Source organism: Prunus mume, linkage group LG6, assembly GCF_029339155.1.
Source record: "Prunus mume cultivar Tortuosa linkage group LG6, ASM2933915v1, whole genome shotgun sequence".
Classification (NCBI taxonomy): Eukaryota; Viridiplantae; Streptophyta; class Magnoliopsida; order Rosales; family Rosaceae; genus Prunus; species Prunus mume.
The window spans coordinates 8536648-8551144 of NC_142703.1; the positions used below are offsets into that span (position 1 = coordinate 8536648).

Here is a 14497-nt window from a genome sequence, read left to right on the forward strand (position 1 = left end):
TGCCATGCGCCTAGCGGGAATCTCTTGGGAACTTCCTTCTGTCCGCTTGCTTCCCCCTTCTCTCTACTTGTAAATCCTCTCCGTTTTCCTCCCCCCACCAGCAGCAGCAGCAGCAGCAGCCACCACCACCACCACCACCACCAACAGCACCAAACAAAAACATTTTATCATGTCTTCTCAATCCACCCATCTTTTGCTCTCTTCACCTCCCACCCTCCCACCCACCTCCTCTTCTTTTACCATTAATCAACCTAAATTTTTACCGGGTGAGTCCCCAGTTACTGTTACGTTTCTTTGCTTTATCATTCTTTCAAGCTTTTTAAAAAATATTTATTTATTTATTTATACCATTAATATATATATATATATATATATATGCATCACTACTTTGTTTGCGTTTAAATTCGCAAGTGGGTTATAATCTTTTGAAGATTCTCGATCTTTGGTTGATCGGAGATACTGTTTTTTTTTTCTCTCTCTGTCATGGATCGTCGTTGCCGTTGCCAAAAAACTACTCACAAAAAGAAAAGCTGCATGCAGATGAAGATCTTCTTCTCAATACTGATAATTAATTCCCATGATCTTTAATTAAGTGATCATCAGCTCACCTCTGGTTGATTAGCTTTTCATTTTTTTGGTTGGAGAGCTCTCAGAGCTCAGAGCTAGCTAGCCATGACATGCCTGCCTATTGTCTCTTATTTTGTTTACCTCAATAAGAGGGCGTTAAATGTGTTTCTCTCTTGGATTCTCCTTTAGTTTTGGCAACCTCGTGGATTTCAACATGCAGGCAACTGCCACCTAAGAGCCTACCACCATTATGTATATCTGCATAGTCTTGTCTTTTCCATTTCCAATTTATACATTATATACATATATATATATATATCCATTTTCTTCATGGTAAAACCCATACTAATTTAATTTTTACCACTAGAAATAAACTCCGAGAAATGACCACCACTACCCTTTTGTGTAGGTGTCTGGTCGTTCGGAGCTAAAAACCAAAGGGTATTTCTCTCAAAATGCAGTGCGGTTTCCAAACCCCGCACTCAAGGTAATCATGCTATATTCTTTCACTTTCTCGTCCTTTTCTTTCTTTTACTTTTTACTGTCATACAATATAATATATATATATATATTTATATATATGTACATTTTTATACACTCACACATATAGCAATCATCCTTTTGTGCAGAATATGCAGACGTGTTACAAAATGGTCTGCCAGTGATAAAGTGGCACCAGATTGTGGAGGATGACAGAGAAGCCGAAGCTGATCCTAAGGTACCCTGTTTTTTTATGGGTTTTCTTTTAACTTCACCTTTTCATTTATTTATTTATTTATATTTATTTTTGTTTATGTATAACTTGTACCCGCATTCCAATTATTCATGTGTTTTTTTGAATAGGGTTTTGTGTCAAATAAGATCAAGGAACATGTGGTGGCCATCAGATCGATGCTGGGGTCTATGGAGGACGGAGAGATCACAGTGTCAGCATACGACACCGCTTGGGTGGCTCTGGTGGAAGATGTGGAGGGAAGTGGCTTGCCTCAATTCCCCTCCAGCCTCGAATGGATTGCCAACAACCAGCTCCCAGATGGCTCTTGGGGAGATAGTGAAATTTTCACGGCTCACGATCGCATCATCAACACCATAGCTTGTGTTGTTGCTTTAAAAACATGGAACGTTCATCCCGACAAATGTGAAAAAGGTAGACTACTTAGTTAGACCGACAACTAAACTCGATGTATAAAAATGCTCGCCTAATCTTCTAAACCATAATCTCGTTTCCCTTTTACATTTTCTTCCTTAAATGTAACCCCATTAAATATTGGTTCTGCTTTTAATGATAACCCCATTAAATATTGGTTCTGCTTTTAATGATACAGGAATGGCATATTTCAAGGAAAACATAAACAAGCTTGGGAACGAGAATGCCCAACACATGCCTATCGGGTTTGAAGTTGCTTTTCCTTCGATTCTTGAAATAGCTCGAAGTTTAAACCTGGAAGTACCTGACGACTGCGCAGTGCTGCATGAGATTTATGCCATGAGAAATCTAAAGCTCACAAAGTAAAGCCTCACGAGCCATCATTATTTTTGCAGATTTTCACGAACTTTTATTTTTGTTTGTTGTTTTTTGGGTTTGTGTTTCAGATAAAAGAATAAACAAAAAGTATAACCTTATCCATGCCATGTAGATAGATATATTATATAATAATTTGGTCCCCTGGTTGTACATCTTTTTACATGCATGTAATTATTAATGTGTGTGGGAGAGGGAAGATATATACATATACCTGAATGATTTGAGTTTATTTTCTGGATAGGATACCGAGGGACATAATGCACAAAATGCCCACGACATTACTTCACAGCTTGGAAGGAATGGCAGGTTTGGACTGGAAAAAGCTTCTAAAACTGCAGTCCCATGATGGCTCTTTCTTGTTCTCTCCGGCCTCCACTGCCTATGCTCTCATGCAGACCAAAGACTCCAAATGCATGACTTATTTGGCAAAAGCTGTTCACAAGTTCAATGGGGGAGGTAATTAACTTATTCAACTGAATGCCATTTGTCCAACATTTTTAATAATAGTCTTTTCCAAATATAAATAACATGTATTTACTTTCCTTTTATCTTTGCTTTTTCAGTCCCTAATGTGTACCCAGTGGACTTGTTCGAACATGTATGGGTTGTGGATCGGCTGCAGCGCTTAGGAATATCTAGATATGTCGAGCCACAAATTAAGGAATGTATTAATTACGTCAACAGGTATGTTAGGATTTCGAGCTTCTATATTTAACATCGGTGCATTTATTTTATACGGACGATAATTGACATGGCAAAATTTTTAATTATTTTTTTTTCTTCCCATTATCTTATAGATACTGGACTGAGAAAGGAATTTGTTGGGCAAGAAATTCCGAGGTACAGGACATTGATGACACTGCCATGGCATTCAGACTGCTCAGGTTGCATGGCCACCATGTGTCTGCTGGTAAGTTCAAATTTATATTATTTTAAATTTCCATTGGTTTAGTTTAATAAACTTAATTTTTGGGTTAATTAACGAGAACAGATGTGTTTGAGCACTTCAAGAAGGGCAACGAGTTCATCTGCTTTGCTGGACAAAGCACACAAGCTGTGACTGGAATGTACAACTTGTTCAGGGCTAGTCAAGTTTTGTTCCCTGGAGAAAACATCCTCGAGGAGGCTAAGGATTTTTCAACCAAATTTCTGAGAGAAAAACAAGCTTCCAATGAGCTGCTAGACAAATGGATCATCACCAAGGACTTGCCTGGCGAGGTATGAAATTAAGATTTAATAACATAATTTATTTGAATTTTGAATCTTTTTATTTATTTTAACAGAATTATATATCCTGTTTACGGCATGATATATACATATCAGAGAAAAATCAATGGGATCGATGCCATTCGATGAGGGGCACGAATTAAAGAATATTATAAAGCATTTTACAACTGTGATTTTTTTCTTAATTAGCTTTATATCCACAAACACATAAATGAGAATGAGAATATTATTTTTCGTTTGGATACATACAAAAAAGAATAAGTTTCTAAAAAGAAAGGGCCAATAAACAGGTGGGGTACGCACTGGAAGTTCCATGGTATGCGAGCTTACCTCGACTGGAGACCAGATTCTTCATCGAACAGTATGGTGGCCGAGATGACGTCTGGATTGGCAAGACTCTATACAGGTATATTATAGTTTTCACATTTTCTTTTTGACGAAGATATACTCTAAATTACTCTAGTATACGAGGAGAGGGATCGAATTCGGGTGCACGGAGTCACGGGTTTTTAAATTCTGACATTCTGTCCTATATTAATGTTGAACTTTGTTTCTAACGATTGTTTGCTTTAGGATGCCCTACGTAAACAATAATGTCTACCTCGAGCTGGCAAAACTTGACTACAACAATTGCCAAGCACTGCATCTGATCGAATGGGACAACATTCAAAAGTAAACAAAACAAAACCCTCAATTTATTATTCACTTTTATAATTATATAAAATTTAAAAAATCTTTTTTTGGAACTATACTTATGTATTATACGTACGTACGTACGCAGGTGGTACGCAGAATGTAGACTTGAAGACTACGGATTGAGCAGAAGAAGCCTCCTCATGGCTTATTTTGTTGCTGCAGCAAGTATTTTTGAACCAGAAAGAGCAAACGAGAGAGTTGCATGGGCTAAAACGACATGCCTGATTGAAACAGTCGGGTGTCATTTCAAGGAAGAAACTTATGAGCAGAGGGGGGCCTTTGTACATGAATTCAGAACTAGGTACGTACGTTAAAACTGCAACAAAGAATAACTATTGTTGTTTGTTTGTTTGATCTTTTCTCTCTCACTCTCGGTGTCTGTCTTATTCACCGGCCTCTGCTAATAATGCAACTAGGTACATCAGTAGGGTACCCTACAATACTTTATTCTAGGTAAACAAAGACAATTTAATTTCGAAATGTCAGTTCATGTGTCATGAGCGCACCAAATAATCAGCCACCACAGTGGAAGTTCCAAGATTTCAGAGGTCTAATACTAGTAGGAATAAGCACAACATCCATGTTACCAATTAAGGCAGAGTGTGGTGGTTCTAAGGAAAAACTATCATGTGGTACTGAAATACCATGTCACATGTTATGATATAAATAGACATATTTATAGTTGTGGGTATAATATTCATTAATATGCAGTTGGCGTGTTATATATATATATATATAAAACATGACTAGATTAGTTAGATACATCACGTGGCGGTGTTACAGTTCTACCGACATTCGAAAGAGGCAATTACATGTGCTTTGTGTTGCAGGAAGATGAATACAAACAAGAAAAGGCAAGGACTTATTGAGACCTTGATGGCAACTCTACACCACTTCTCATTGGACGCAATGGTGGCTCATGGTCATGACATTAGCCACCCTCTACGCCAAGCTGTGAGTTTCTTTTCTACCACACAAGTCCCATTTTTATTTTCTGTTTTTTATGTTTCCATTGGCTGCCGAGTTAGTAGTACTAATTAATCCCAATACTTATAACTTGGTGTTTTCTGTTTTTCTTCTTAATTAAATATAAAGTGGGAAAAGTGGCTTACGAAGTGGCAAGAGAAAGGGGACATGCACCAAGATGAAGCTGAGCTACTGGTGGAAACGATAAATCAGACCGCTGGCTTTTCAATCCCAGAAGGGTTGTTGTTGTCCAATCCAGAGCATGAGCAACTTTTTAGCATCACTAACAGTGTTTGCAATAAACTACACTCCTACCAAAACCAAAAGCACAAGGTTAGATAAATTCAAACGACATGTCACATATTCCACTAATTTAACTATACTCATTGGGGCAGTGATTGATAGATCCTTTTATTTTTTATTTTTTCAGGTAAATGAAAATGGGAGTTGTACCATGAAAATCCAAGAAATAGAATCAGAAATGCAACAACTTGTGAAAATGATGCTCGAAAACCCTTCGGACGACATACACTCTTCGATCAAGCAAACCTTTTTCGTGGTCGCGAGGAGCTTTTACTATTCTGCCTACTATGATCCTGGAACCATTAACAGCCACCTTACCAAAGTGTTCTTCGAGCGAGTAATCTGATATTTGCGTATAGGATTAGCCACAGTGCCTCATTTTAGTGATGGCAGATGTACTCAGTTCAACCCAAAAGAAAGAAAGAAAAAAAAAAAAATTAGACATTGCAAATGGTCATTGTTTTTGTTTAGTGTTGAATATAAATATCCTCCAAAAAAGGAGAGTGTTTTTGGGAAACAGAGACTTGCTTTCTGGGTTTAATTATTGTGGAGCAAAATCCTGCATTATGCAGAGCCTGATCAGTAATAAGTACAAATTATACAGCAGATATAAGTAAACAAGGACAAAGGCACAAAACACAAAAGGTGATGATTGACATGTCAAATGAGTGAACCATGGCTGTTCGCTTGTCATGCCCCTGTAGCAAACGAGATGAAAATAATATTTCCGCAGCATTTGAAAAATGAAAAATATCACAAGGAAGATTATTTCTGCACTTCCTACACCTGCATTTTGGTCTAGCAGAAGTTTTATTTCAACCAAATAAAACCTCTGGCGAAAAATAATCATAATCATAATCAGTGAGTATATACTGTTCACTGTTCAAGCACGAGCATAATTCCAATCTAAACATGGAAAAGAAGTGGAGAAATTAGAAGAGATGTTCTATCAGAAGAAAAACAAACCCTAAAGCAAGGGTTACTATTACTGTGAAAAGGTCAAATCTCAATGAGGACCAGTCGACATGGGGTTGTTTGCACTAATATAGGTAGTGGGTACATTTACATAGAGTTGCTTTGAAGGAAATGTGATGTCTTTCAAATATGCTGGTCTGAGGTTTCCTTCTTTTTGTGTTAGCAGATTTAACAATGGCAGACAATTTTTGGGATACAAAGCCATGAAAAAGTTCCTGGATTGGTCTTCCATCCGAAGTGAAATATAGGTAGTGGGTACATTTACATAGAGTTGCTTTGTAAGGAAATGTGATGTCTTTCAAATATGCTGGTCTGAGGTTTCCTTCTTTTTGTGTTAGCAGATTTAACAATGGCAGACAATTTTTGGGATACAAAGCCATGAAAAAGTTCCTGGATTGGTCTTCCATCCGAAGTGAAAATTCACCCAATCCCACATTTTCAGATCTGTTATCAGAAGAAAAAAGAAAGTGACCCTATTTGGTTTTCTTTCTTTTTCCTTTTCTGTTTTGCCTGCCTAATACAAGAGCAAAACCCTAACCCTAAGCTTAACTAGGAGGCAATTAGAAGAGAGAGGTGATTTAGTCTTGGTTACAACAGAAACCTGTCACTCATGCACCTCTAAATGGCAGGCATATTTTATTCCCACATCAAAAAGAGAGGTCCCATGAAATGCAAATGCAGGGTGGGTCAACCAAAGCATTTACATTGTTGGCATAATGATGTCCCTCCTGCACGGTTAGTTGAATCATGAAAATGGTGTAAAAAAAAAGCAGTTTTTGTTGTTGGGTTTTGGGTGTTGATGCAAAAAAGCATTTGACGGTACTTTGGATTGGGATGTGGAGGTGGAAGTGTGATCTGATCTGATGCCCCATGACAGAGAGTGTGGCATATCAAAGCCAAAAGGAATATGACTCTGTGTTTTTGGACAGTAACCCATTTTGGCAAAAGTGCTTCCACCCCGAAATCTCCATCACTGCTTTCTCTCACTTTGATGTTTGGTTCAATTTTGGCATCGCGAGAGGGCACGTGAGGCAATCCATCATTGCTTCTTTGTTGTGCATGTGGCGAACAAAGAAGCAATCCAGCTTTCCCCACCCACCTTCCTCATATTGGCGGGGCCGCCCGCACCCAAACAAAAATTTCAACTTATACGAAAGTTTTTTGTTTTGAGCACTCGGGCTAAAATTGAAAATGCAAGATCTCGGATGCAAGGGCGAACGCTCTTGAGTACTCAAGCTACAAGGCTTGGATTTTGTGGATTAATTCAATTTGTGTCTCATCTAAGACATTTACAAGATATGGTTTACAAAGCGCATGTATGTAATAGGACTCATCTGGGTTTATATCATGAAGAAATTCATTTACCTTTTTGTTTTTCAAAGAATGTGAGTGAAATAAAGAGGGTTCTTAGGCGTTTTGCTAGGAATATTGACCCACTTAATTTAGGAAGGGGGTCGCAAATTTGTATTTGACCGGGCAAGACAAGAGATTCTCATTTGGGCCAATTTCGATTTTGAGCCTTCTAATCTATACGACTTTGTGCCCAATAGTACAACTCTCGCTGCAGCCCACCCCTTAATCTCTCGATGGAGTTCGAGGAGTCATTCTATAATGCGAGCCTTGTCTAAGGCCTTTAGTTGAGGTCATACCTCTTAATTTGATCAAATTGTTAAGAGATATGACGTCATTTAAGAGAGGCCCTCACTATAAAATTCTTTGGACTTCGAGTGTAATTTTTGATGAATTTGGAGAACTTTTTATTCTTTCCTTTTTTGAAGTTAAATTTGGAGATTGCTTGCGCAACCAGCAACTAAGAATGCCACACGTTTTTAAATAGCTTGAAATGAGAGATTTTGAAAACCTCATCACTGTTATTTTCACATGCTTCAATTACAAGCTTACGCAGAGGGATTTGTTGGCTTTTTCTGAAAGGTGATTTCAAAACCTTTTGAACCGGCATAAAGCAACACATCTCGCAGGAGACACAACAAGGATAACAGAGTGAGATGATGCGAACTTCTTAATAAACCCACTGTGTTTTAGTGTCATATTCATGAGCAGCGCACTTAGACAGAGTTTCACATGAGAATTTAAAAGCAGTTTATAGGACCTAGCTTCCTGAACTTCAAAAACCCATAAGCACAAGGTAATACATCATCTTCGCACTTAGTAGGAAGAAATTCCATAGAAATCAGATTTAGTCATACTCTAATTCATCAGGAGTAACCGGCCGTTTGAGGGGTATGATTGACTTCTTTTCAACGTCCCGAGATAATGCTTTCCTCATATCTGAAGCAAGAACAAACACAATAGAAAAGTGAGACGGAAAACAGTTTTACATAATGTTAGTTTGGATGGGGAAACTCACCTAACCCATCTTCCTCCCCTGAATAATACCGTAGGACTCGTCTATAGATCACGTAACCAAGCTGTGGGGAAAAAAATGGAAAAGAAAATTAAATAGATAGTGAGCATGACTCATCCCATTCGAAATTGCAGAAATATCCAAGTTGGGATCTATGTCTGGCTCGCACAAACCAGGAATCACATAGAAGCAACAAATCATATAATTAAGCTCTTCCCAACAGGATGCATTTGATTCATAAAATTGAAACAATTTTCAGTTTAAAGCTGAACTTCTATTTGGAGTTCTCAAAAAGAGCCAAATGATCCTTTTCATTCTGTACAAGAAAGCAAGCCTTTTTCATGTAAAAGAAAGAAATGGATAGTATGCTACAAATAAATGGAACCTAATTTCTGGTCATTTCAATATTGGCTGATAATACAATGCAAAGAATATCTACAGTTACAAGAAACATTACCTTTTCATACATCTTTATGGCTGGTGTGTTTGATGCTCTCACAAAAAGATCAACAAAGTAACCCTTATCACTGCCAAACCAAAGTTTTCATTAACAAAGGTGAGGCATATACAACAAACACATAGAAATTATATGACCCAGTAAGACTTCATATTGCTCTCAACCTAAAAACTGATTTACAAGACAAATGCAGCCCACAAAAAGACTCCACAGATTGGAGGGAAATGAATCCTCATTATGGTAAGAAAGAATAGTATGACAAGAAGAAAATTCCAGTTGCATTGGACCTAGGTGCAGGTGGAAAATGTGTAGAGAGTGGTCCGATAGGTCTTAGGATCATTTCACCAATCAACATATGTCTAAGTGTGTCAAGAAATTCAGACCCAAAAAAAAGTGTGTCAAGAAAAACAATTATCAGATTTTCCATTATTGTAACATAATGATCTGCAAAAAGATGGCCAAGTTTCTATTTCCAGCAAACAAAACTATTGAAATGTGCATTGACAGTTAAATCTTAATCAATATATGCCCCTCTTACATCTTATCACTAAAGTCTTCCAGCAAGTTCATGAGTTTCTTGGCCAATTGCTGCCTGCGATATTCTGGCGCAACAGTTACTGCAGTTACATGACCATGCCATGACTCACCTTGCCCTTCAACCTTTCCCATAACTGCCATCATATCAGAATCAGATACCCATTTATGGCATCTATCATGACTAAAAGAAAGCTGGGAAGAAAAATAAAAACAGATGGCAAGCATATTAGCATCAAGAGGACAGTCAAGACGCCTCTCATACGCCTCACTAACACCTCATCCTTTAACCATTTTCAGGAACAAACTGGTCAAGCAAACAAATCCTAGATATCCAAGAAAACCTCTGCATGTATTTTATTCTTAGCACCCCCTACACTAAACAATAAGAGCCCATTTTTTTAATCTGAAATCTCTCCTCCCACAATCTCCTTGCAACATATTGTCTTTAACTGTCCAATTCTACTAATTCCATTGTTCCAAGCAAACAACTTTATACCAATGGTGACACAATAAACTTAGTAATTTTACAAAAGAGAAACCAAATGGCAGCAGCATACCAAATAAAATGCTAAGGGCCCGTTTGATAACCATTTCAATTTTGGTTTTTAGTTTTCATTTTTTGTGCTAGCGTACAGAGGACAATGAGAGTGAGAGTGGAAGTGAAGATGAGATTGAAAAAGAGGATGAGAGGGAGAAGTAACAAAAGTGAAAACAATTTCAAATAAACTTCAGTTTTTAGTTTTTGTTTTCACTTTTGTTACTCCTCCCTCCCATTCTCTCCTCTCATATTCTCTCTCAATCCCATCTCCACTCTCATTCTCACTTCCATTCTCCCTCTTTTTCCTCTATAATCTAGCACAAAAAATGAAAACTAAAAACTAAAATTGAAATGGTTATCAAACGGGCCCTAAGTTAAGCATAATGTTATGTTCTTTTCACCCCAAGCTAGCATAGAAGGAAAAGCTTATTCCCAACATCTTCTTCATCCTCCATTTTATATTCACAATTGAAAAGTTTCAACCCGAAAGAAATGAGCTTTCAAGATACATTTTGTAATATAACAACTAATAGAATAGAAGAGACTGGGGATGCTTACTGTAACCCATGATTCGGTGTCCCGGGGCTTCGGCAACATGAAAATAGTCGGGCCATCTTGCTAAATAGGTCATATAAAATGACATATTGAACTGCAAATAACAGATTATTAGAATTATCTACAAAATAATCAGCAAATTTGAGGAAGAAAAGGAAAGCAAATTGGACAAGGAAAAAAAAAAAGCAAATTTAAGAGGGAGAAGGCAACAACTTACAGTTTCAGTGAGGTGGTCAAGATTGACAGAGGTAAAACGAAGAAGATCATTGCAGCAAAATCTGCGAATCGTAGTCATCTCTCTTCTCCTCTCTTTCTCTCTCGCTCTTTCTCGCGAACCTCAAGGCCTCGAAAACATTCGACCCGTCCTTTTCTTTGTCAAAATTCGGGTCGGTTTCACCGCCTTAAGATCCCGTACCCGAATAATTAGCTTCCTTATAGACCCGGACCCGAAAACCCGACGTGACTATTTCGGATTGAGCTCCATTAACCCACACCACAAAGTATTTTATCATTTCTCGATCTAATTAATTCAAGAGTATCGATTTATCTTCTTCTTCCCCAAAATTGAGAGCGATTGAAACCCTAGATGGACCTGCTAAAGCAAGAGATCCTTAAGAAACGGCAGAGACTTGCCGAAGAGACCGGCGGCAAGCGAGTCTTCAAGCGCTCCGAGATCGAACAAAAGCAAATCCAGAAGCTTCGGGAACAAGAGAAGCGCGAATTAGAAGCCAAAGCCCAGCGCCAAGCCACCGCCTCCAACACCACCACCACAGACGGCTCTTCCGCCGCAAATTCAAACCCTAATGCCTCCACGACCACTGCCTCCGCCACAACCTCCTCCAACGCCACCACGTCCAAATCCCTAACGGACGAGCAAAACATCGACAAGCTCAACCTCCCCAAACAGGAGGTCGTTCGCCGACTCCGGCTCCTCAAGCAGCCGATCACTCTCTTCGGCGAAGACGATGACGCCCGGCTCGACCGGTTCAAGTACGTGTTGAAGGCCGGCCTGTTCGAAGTCGATAGTGACATGACGGAGGGGCAGACAAACGACTTTCTCCGCGATATCGCGGAGCTGAGGAAACGGCAGAAGTCGGGGATTGTGAGCGAGAGGAAGAGGCAGAAGACGGAGGTTGACGGCGGCGTGGAGGACGGCGACGGTGGCGTCCGCGAAGAGGATTTGAGTGCCGATGGATGCTCGAGCGGGGTCGATGCTGATAAGGATTTGAAGCGAATGAAGACGAATTTCGAGGAGTTGTGTGATGAAGATAAGATCTTGGTGTTCTTCAAGAAGTTGTTGAATGAATGGAACCAGGAGCTGCGGGAGATGCCAGATGCTGAGAGGAGGACTGCTAAGGGGAAGTCCATGGTTGCCACTTTTAAGCAATGCGCGCGCTATCTGCATCCTTTGTTCAAGTTTTGTAGGAAGAAGGTTGGTAAATTATTGCTTTTGATGTGTTAATTGTGTTTTGGGTTATGTTGTTTTAGTTCAATTCAATCACATTATCTGCAAATTCTAATTCATGACCATTATATTAAGCTGGGAAAAGCAATTCCGAACAATGCTGTTTGGTGTAAATTTCGCACATGAATGATCTTATAATTTAAAACCCTGGTGCAAATTTTCTTTGGGTTATGTTGTTTTAGTTCAAGCACATTGAGCAATTCTAATTCATTAGTGGAATGGAATGTCTGCGTTAAAATCATCATCGGCATGGTAAGAAGCTGGGAAAAGAAATTGAAAACAATGCATTTTGATGTAAATGTCTCACATGAATTGTCTTAGAACTTAAAATCCCGTTCTTTACTATTGTGTACTACTCTTTGGATTGTGTTTTTTGGGTTTCATTTAATTGCTGGTTATGGATCATTGAATTGTTGTATTCTATTTGCAGATCCTTCAAGATGATATTCGCCAAGCGTTGATGGTGGTGGTGCGGTGCTGCATGAAGCGAGACTACCTAGCTGCAATGGACCAGTACATTAAACTAGCTATTGGGAATGCACCATGGCCAATTGGTGTCACTATGGTTGGTATCCATGAACGTTCAGCTCGCGAGAAGATCTACACCAACAGTGTGGCTCACATTATGAATGACGAGACAACTCGCAAATACTTGCAGTCAGTCAAGAGATTGATGACCTTTTGCCAACGACGCTACCCAGCCATGCCTTCAAAAGCTGTTGAGTTCAACAGCTTGGCTAATGGTAGTGACTTGCAGTCCCTACTAGCGTCGGAGAGGGCCTCTAGCGGAGGAAATCAGGCCTCGGAGGAAAAGCTTCTGATAATGCCTGCTCCATAGGAGAGCTAGTCATGTATACGATGATATTTTGTTGAATGATCTCATGTTCGAATTTAGAAAGCTTGCTTGTGTCATTTTATTTGTGTTATCCTTCTTTGTTTTCTTGGAAGAAAGAAGCTAACGTGAGGAGCCCAAGCAATAAGATTTATTAGATTGACATTATTTGGGATGATATGAGAGATACAAAAAGAGAGAAATTTGGCACAACAGATATTCAATCAAAATCATTAAATTGATCTTCACTGATGGGATTTAACAACCTTCTGGCCGGTAAAACTAAGGTAGATTACAAACTTGCTAATTTGATGTTCAATCAAGGATTACTGGCTCTTCCCTAAACCAAAGGTGTCTTCAACACCATTGGTCACCCTGCTCCTCCGCTCAGCGATCATATCTGCATATGCCTGGAAAACGAAAGAAAACCCCAGAAAGTTCAATTAAAAAGAAAAGCAAAGCAACAAAAGAAGAAAAAACAATAAAACAGAGAATAGGAAGATGATGCCTACACCTTTGGGTAAGAATACAGAAAGATGTACCACCATGTGCTAATTAGTAAGCCTGCCAAGACTGTAATTACTACCGAGTTCAGAATAAGCCAGCTACCACCAATCACCAGCACTCCAGTCAGTGTAATTGTCCATGGCTGACACCTACAATCACCACCAATCACCAGAACCCATATGATAAATGAATGAAACATTTATGCAGAAGAATCAAAATGTTGCGAGCAGTTGGATTCAAAATTGCTCATCAGATGGAAACAGAAAACAAGAAACTCCTTTTTCTTATATACACACTGAAACTCAATTCCAACGGAGTCCACCAAACTATGAAGGAAAACTCCAATTTAAATTTACAGTTCTAACAAACGAAGAGGCTTTCAGAAACAAAAAGGATGGTATGTTGGAAAACAGGAAAACTACACCAAACTTTTACACAAGAATACTACAAACGCCAAAAAACCCACGAATGAGGACGAACAGAAAAGGGGTAAAGAGTATTAATTCTGAAATAACAGTGAAAATAATGGAGGCCCAAGAAGGGAAGGCTCACCAGGATGGCTTTGTGTCCCAAACAGAATCATATTCAAGCGAAAGGTAGTTCATGTAGCCATCCATATCATCAACAACTCCGTTTTCATCCAAGAACTCAGACTCTTTTGGGTCAATCGAATTGCTGCCAAAGGCAACATTTTTGCTGCGAAGTCTTCTTGGCGTCGGATAAGTTAAAGAGACGAGTGGCCAGGAAACGGGGTTGCAGAGATGGGTTCGTGAAGAGGCCAGACGGGGGCGCAGTGGAGAGCAGAGGGAGAGAGGGAGGAGAGATAAAGTTCCCATTTTGTCATATTGTCATGACACGCGAAATATCCGTTTGCTATATAATAGTCCTTTGCTTAGTTTAGTTAGAGCTTTTGTTCGCTAACTTGGGCTGCGTCATATAACACAAGACCATCAACTACGTATGGCACAACTTCGAATATGAT

The 14497-nt window shown here is 39.1% G+C and overlaps 4 protein-coding genes across 4 annotated transcripts; 2 read left to right on the plus strand and 2 right to left on the minus strand.

Moving 5' to 3' along the window:
• GA1 (Terpenoid cyclases/Protein prenyltransferases superfamily protein) lies at positions 1-5801 on the plus strand. Its single transcript, XM_089055481.1, has 15 exons — positions 1-266; positions 977-1054; positions 1197-1285; positions 1411-1714; positions 1893-2076; positions 2334-2548; positions 2656-2776; positions 2890-3002; positions 3084-3310; positions 3610-3725; positions 3893-3991; positions 4101-4316; positions 4846-4969; positions 5111-5314; positions 5412-5801. The coding sequence occupies exons 1-15, from the start codon at positions 170-172 to the stop codon at positions 5628-5630; spliced, it is 2406 nt and encodes an 801-aa protein (XP_088911607.1). The 5' UTR covers positions 1-169; the 3' UTR covers positions 5631-5801.
• Positions 5802-8253: 2452 nt separating this feature from the next.
• On the minus strand, positions 8254-11088 carry LOC103334131 (Acyl-CoA N-acyltransferases (NAT) superfamily protein). Its single transcript, XM_008237072.3, has 6 exons — positions 10929-11088; positions 10715-10805; positions 9620-9752; positions 9082-9151; positions 8628-8688; positions 8254-8548 (listed from the first exon to the last, which is right to left on the minus strand). The coding sequence occupies exons 1-6, from the start codon at positions 11004-11006 to the stop codon at positions 8457-8459; spliced, it is 525 nt and encodes a 174-aa protein (XP_008235294.1). The 5' UTR covers positions 11007-11088; the 3' UTR covers positions 8254-8456.
• Positions 11089-11135: 47 nt separating this feature from the next.
• On the plus strand, positions 11136-13088 carry LOC103334132 (splicing factor Prp18 family protein). Its single transcript, XM_008237073.3, has 2 exons — positions 11136-12143; positions 12607-13088. Exons 1-2 carry the CDS (start codon positions 11298-11300, stop codon positions 13012-13014), a joined length of 1254 nt encoding a protein of 417 aa, XP_008235295.1. The 5' UTR covers positions 11136-11297; the 3' UTR covers positions 13015-13088.
• A 137-nt stretch (positions 13089-13225) lies between these two features.
• LOC103334134 (spindle pole body-associated protein) lies at positions 13226-14492 on the minus strand. The gene is made up of 3 exons (XM_008237075.3): positions 14068-14492; positions 13523-13664; positions 13226-13418 (listed from the first exon to the last, which is right to left on the minus strand). Exons 1-3 carry the CDS (start codon positions 14349-14351, stop codon positions 13335-13337), a joined length of 510 nt encoding a protein of 169 aa, XP_008235297.2. The 5' UTR covers positions 14352-14492; the 3' UTR covers positions 13226-13334.
• Between the last annotated feature and the right edge of the window lie 5 nt (positions 14493-14497).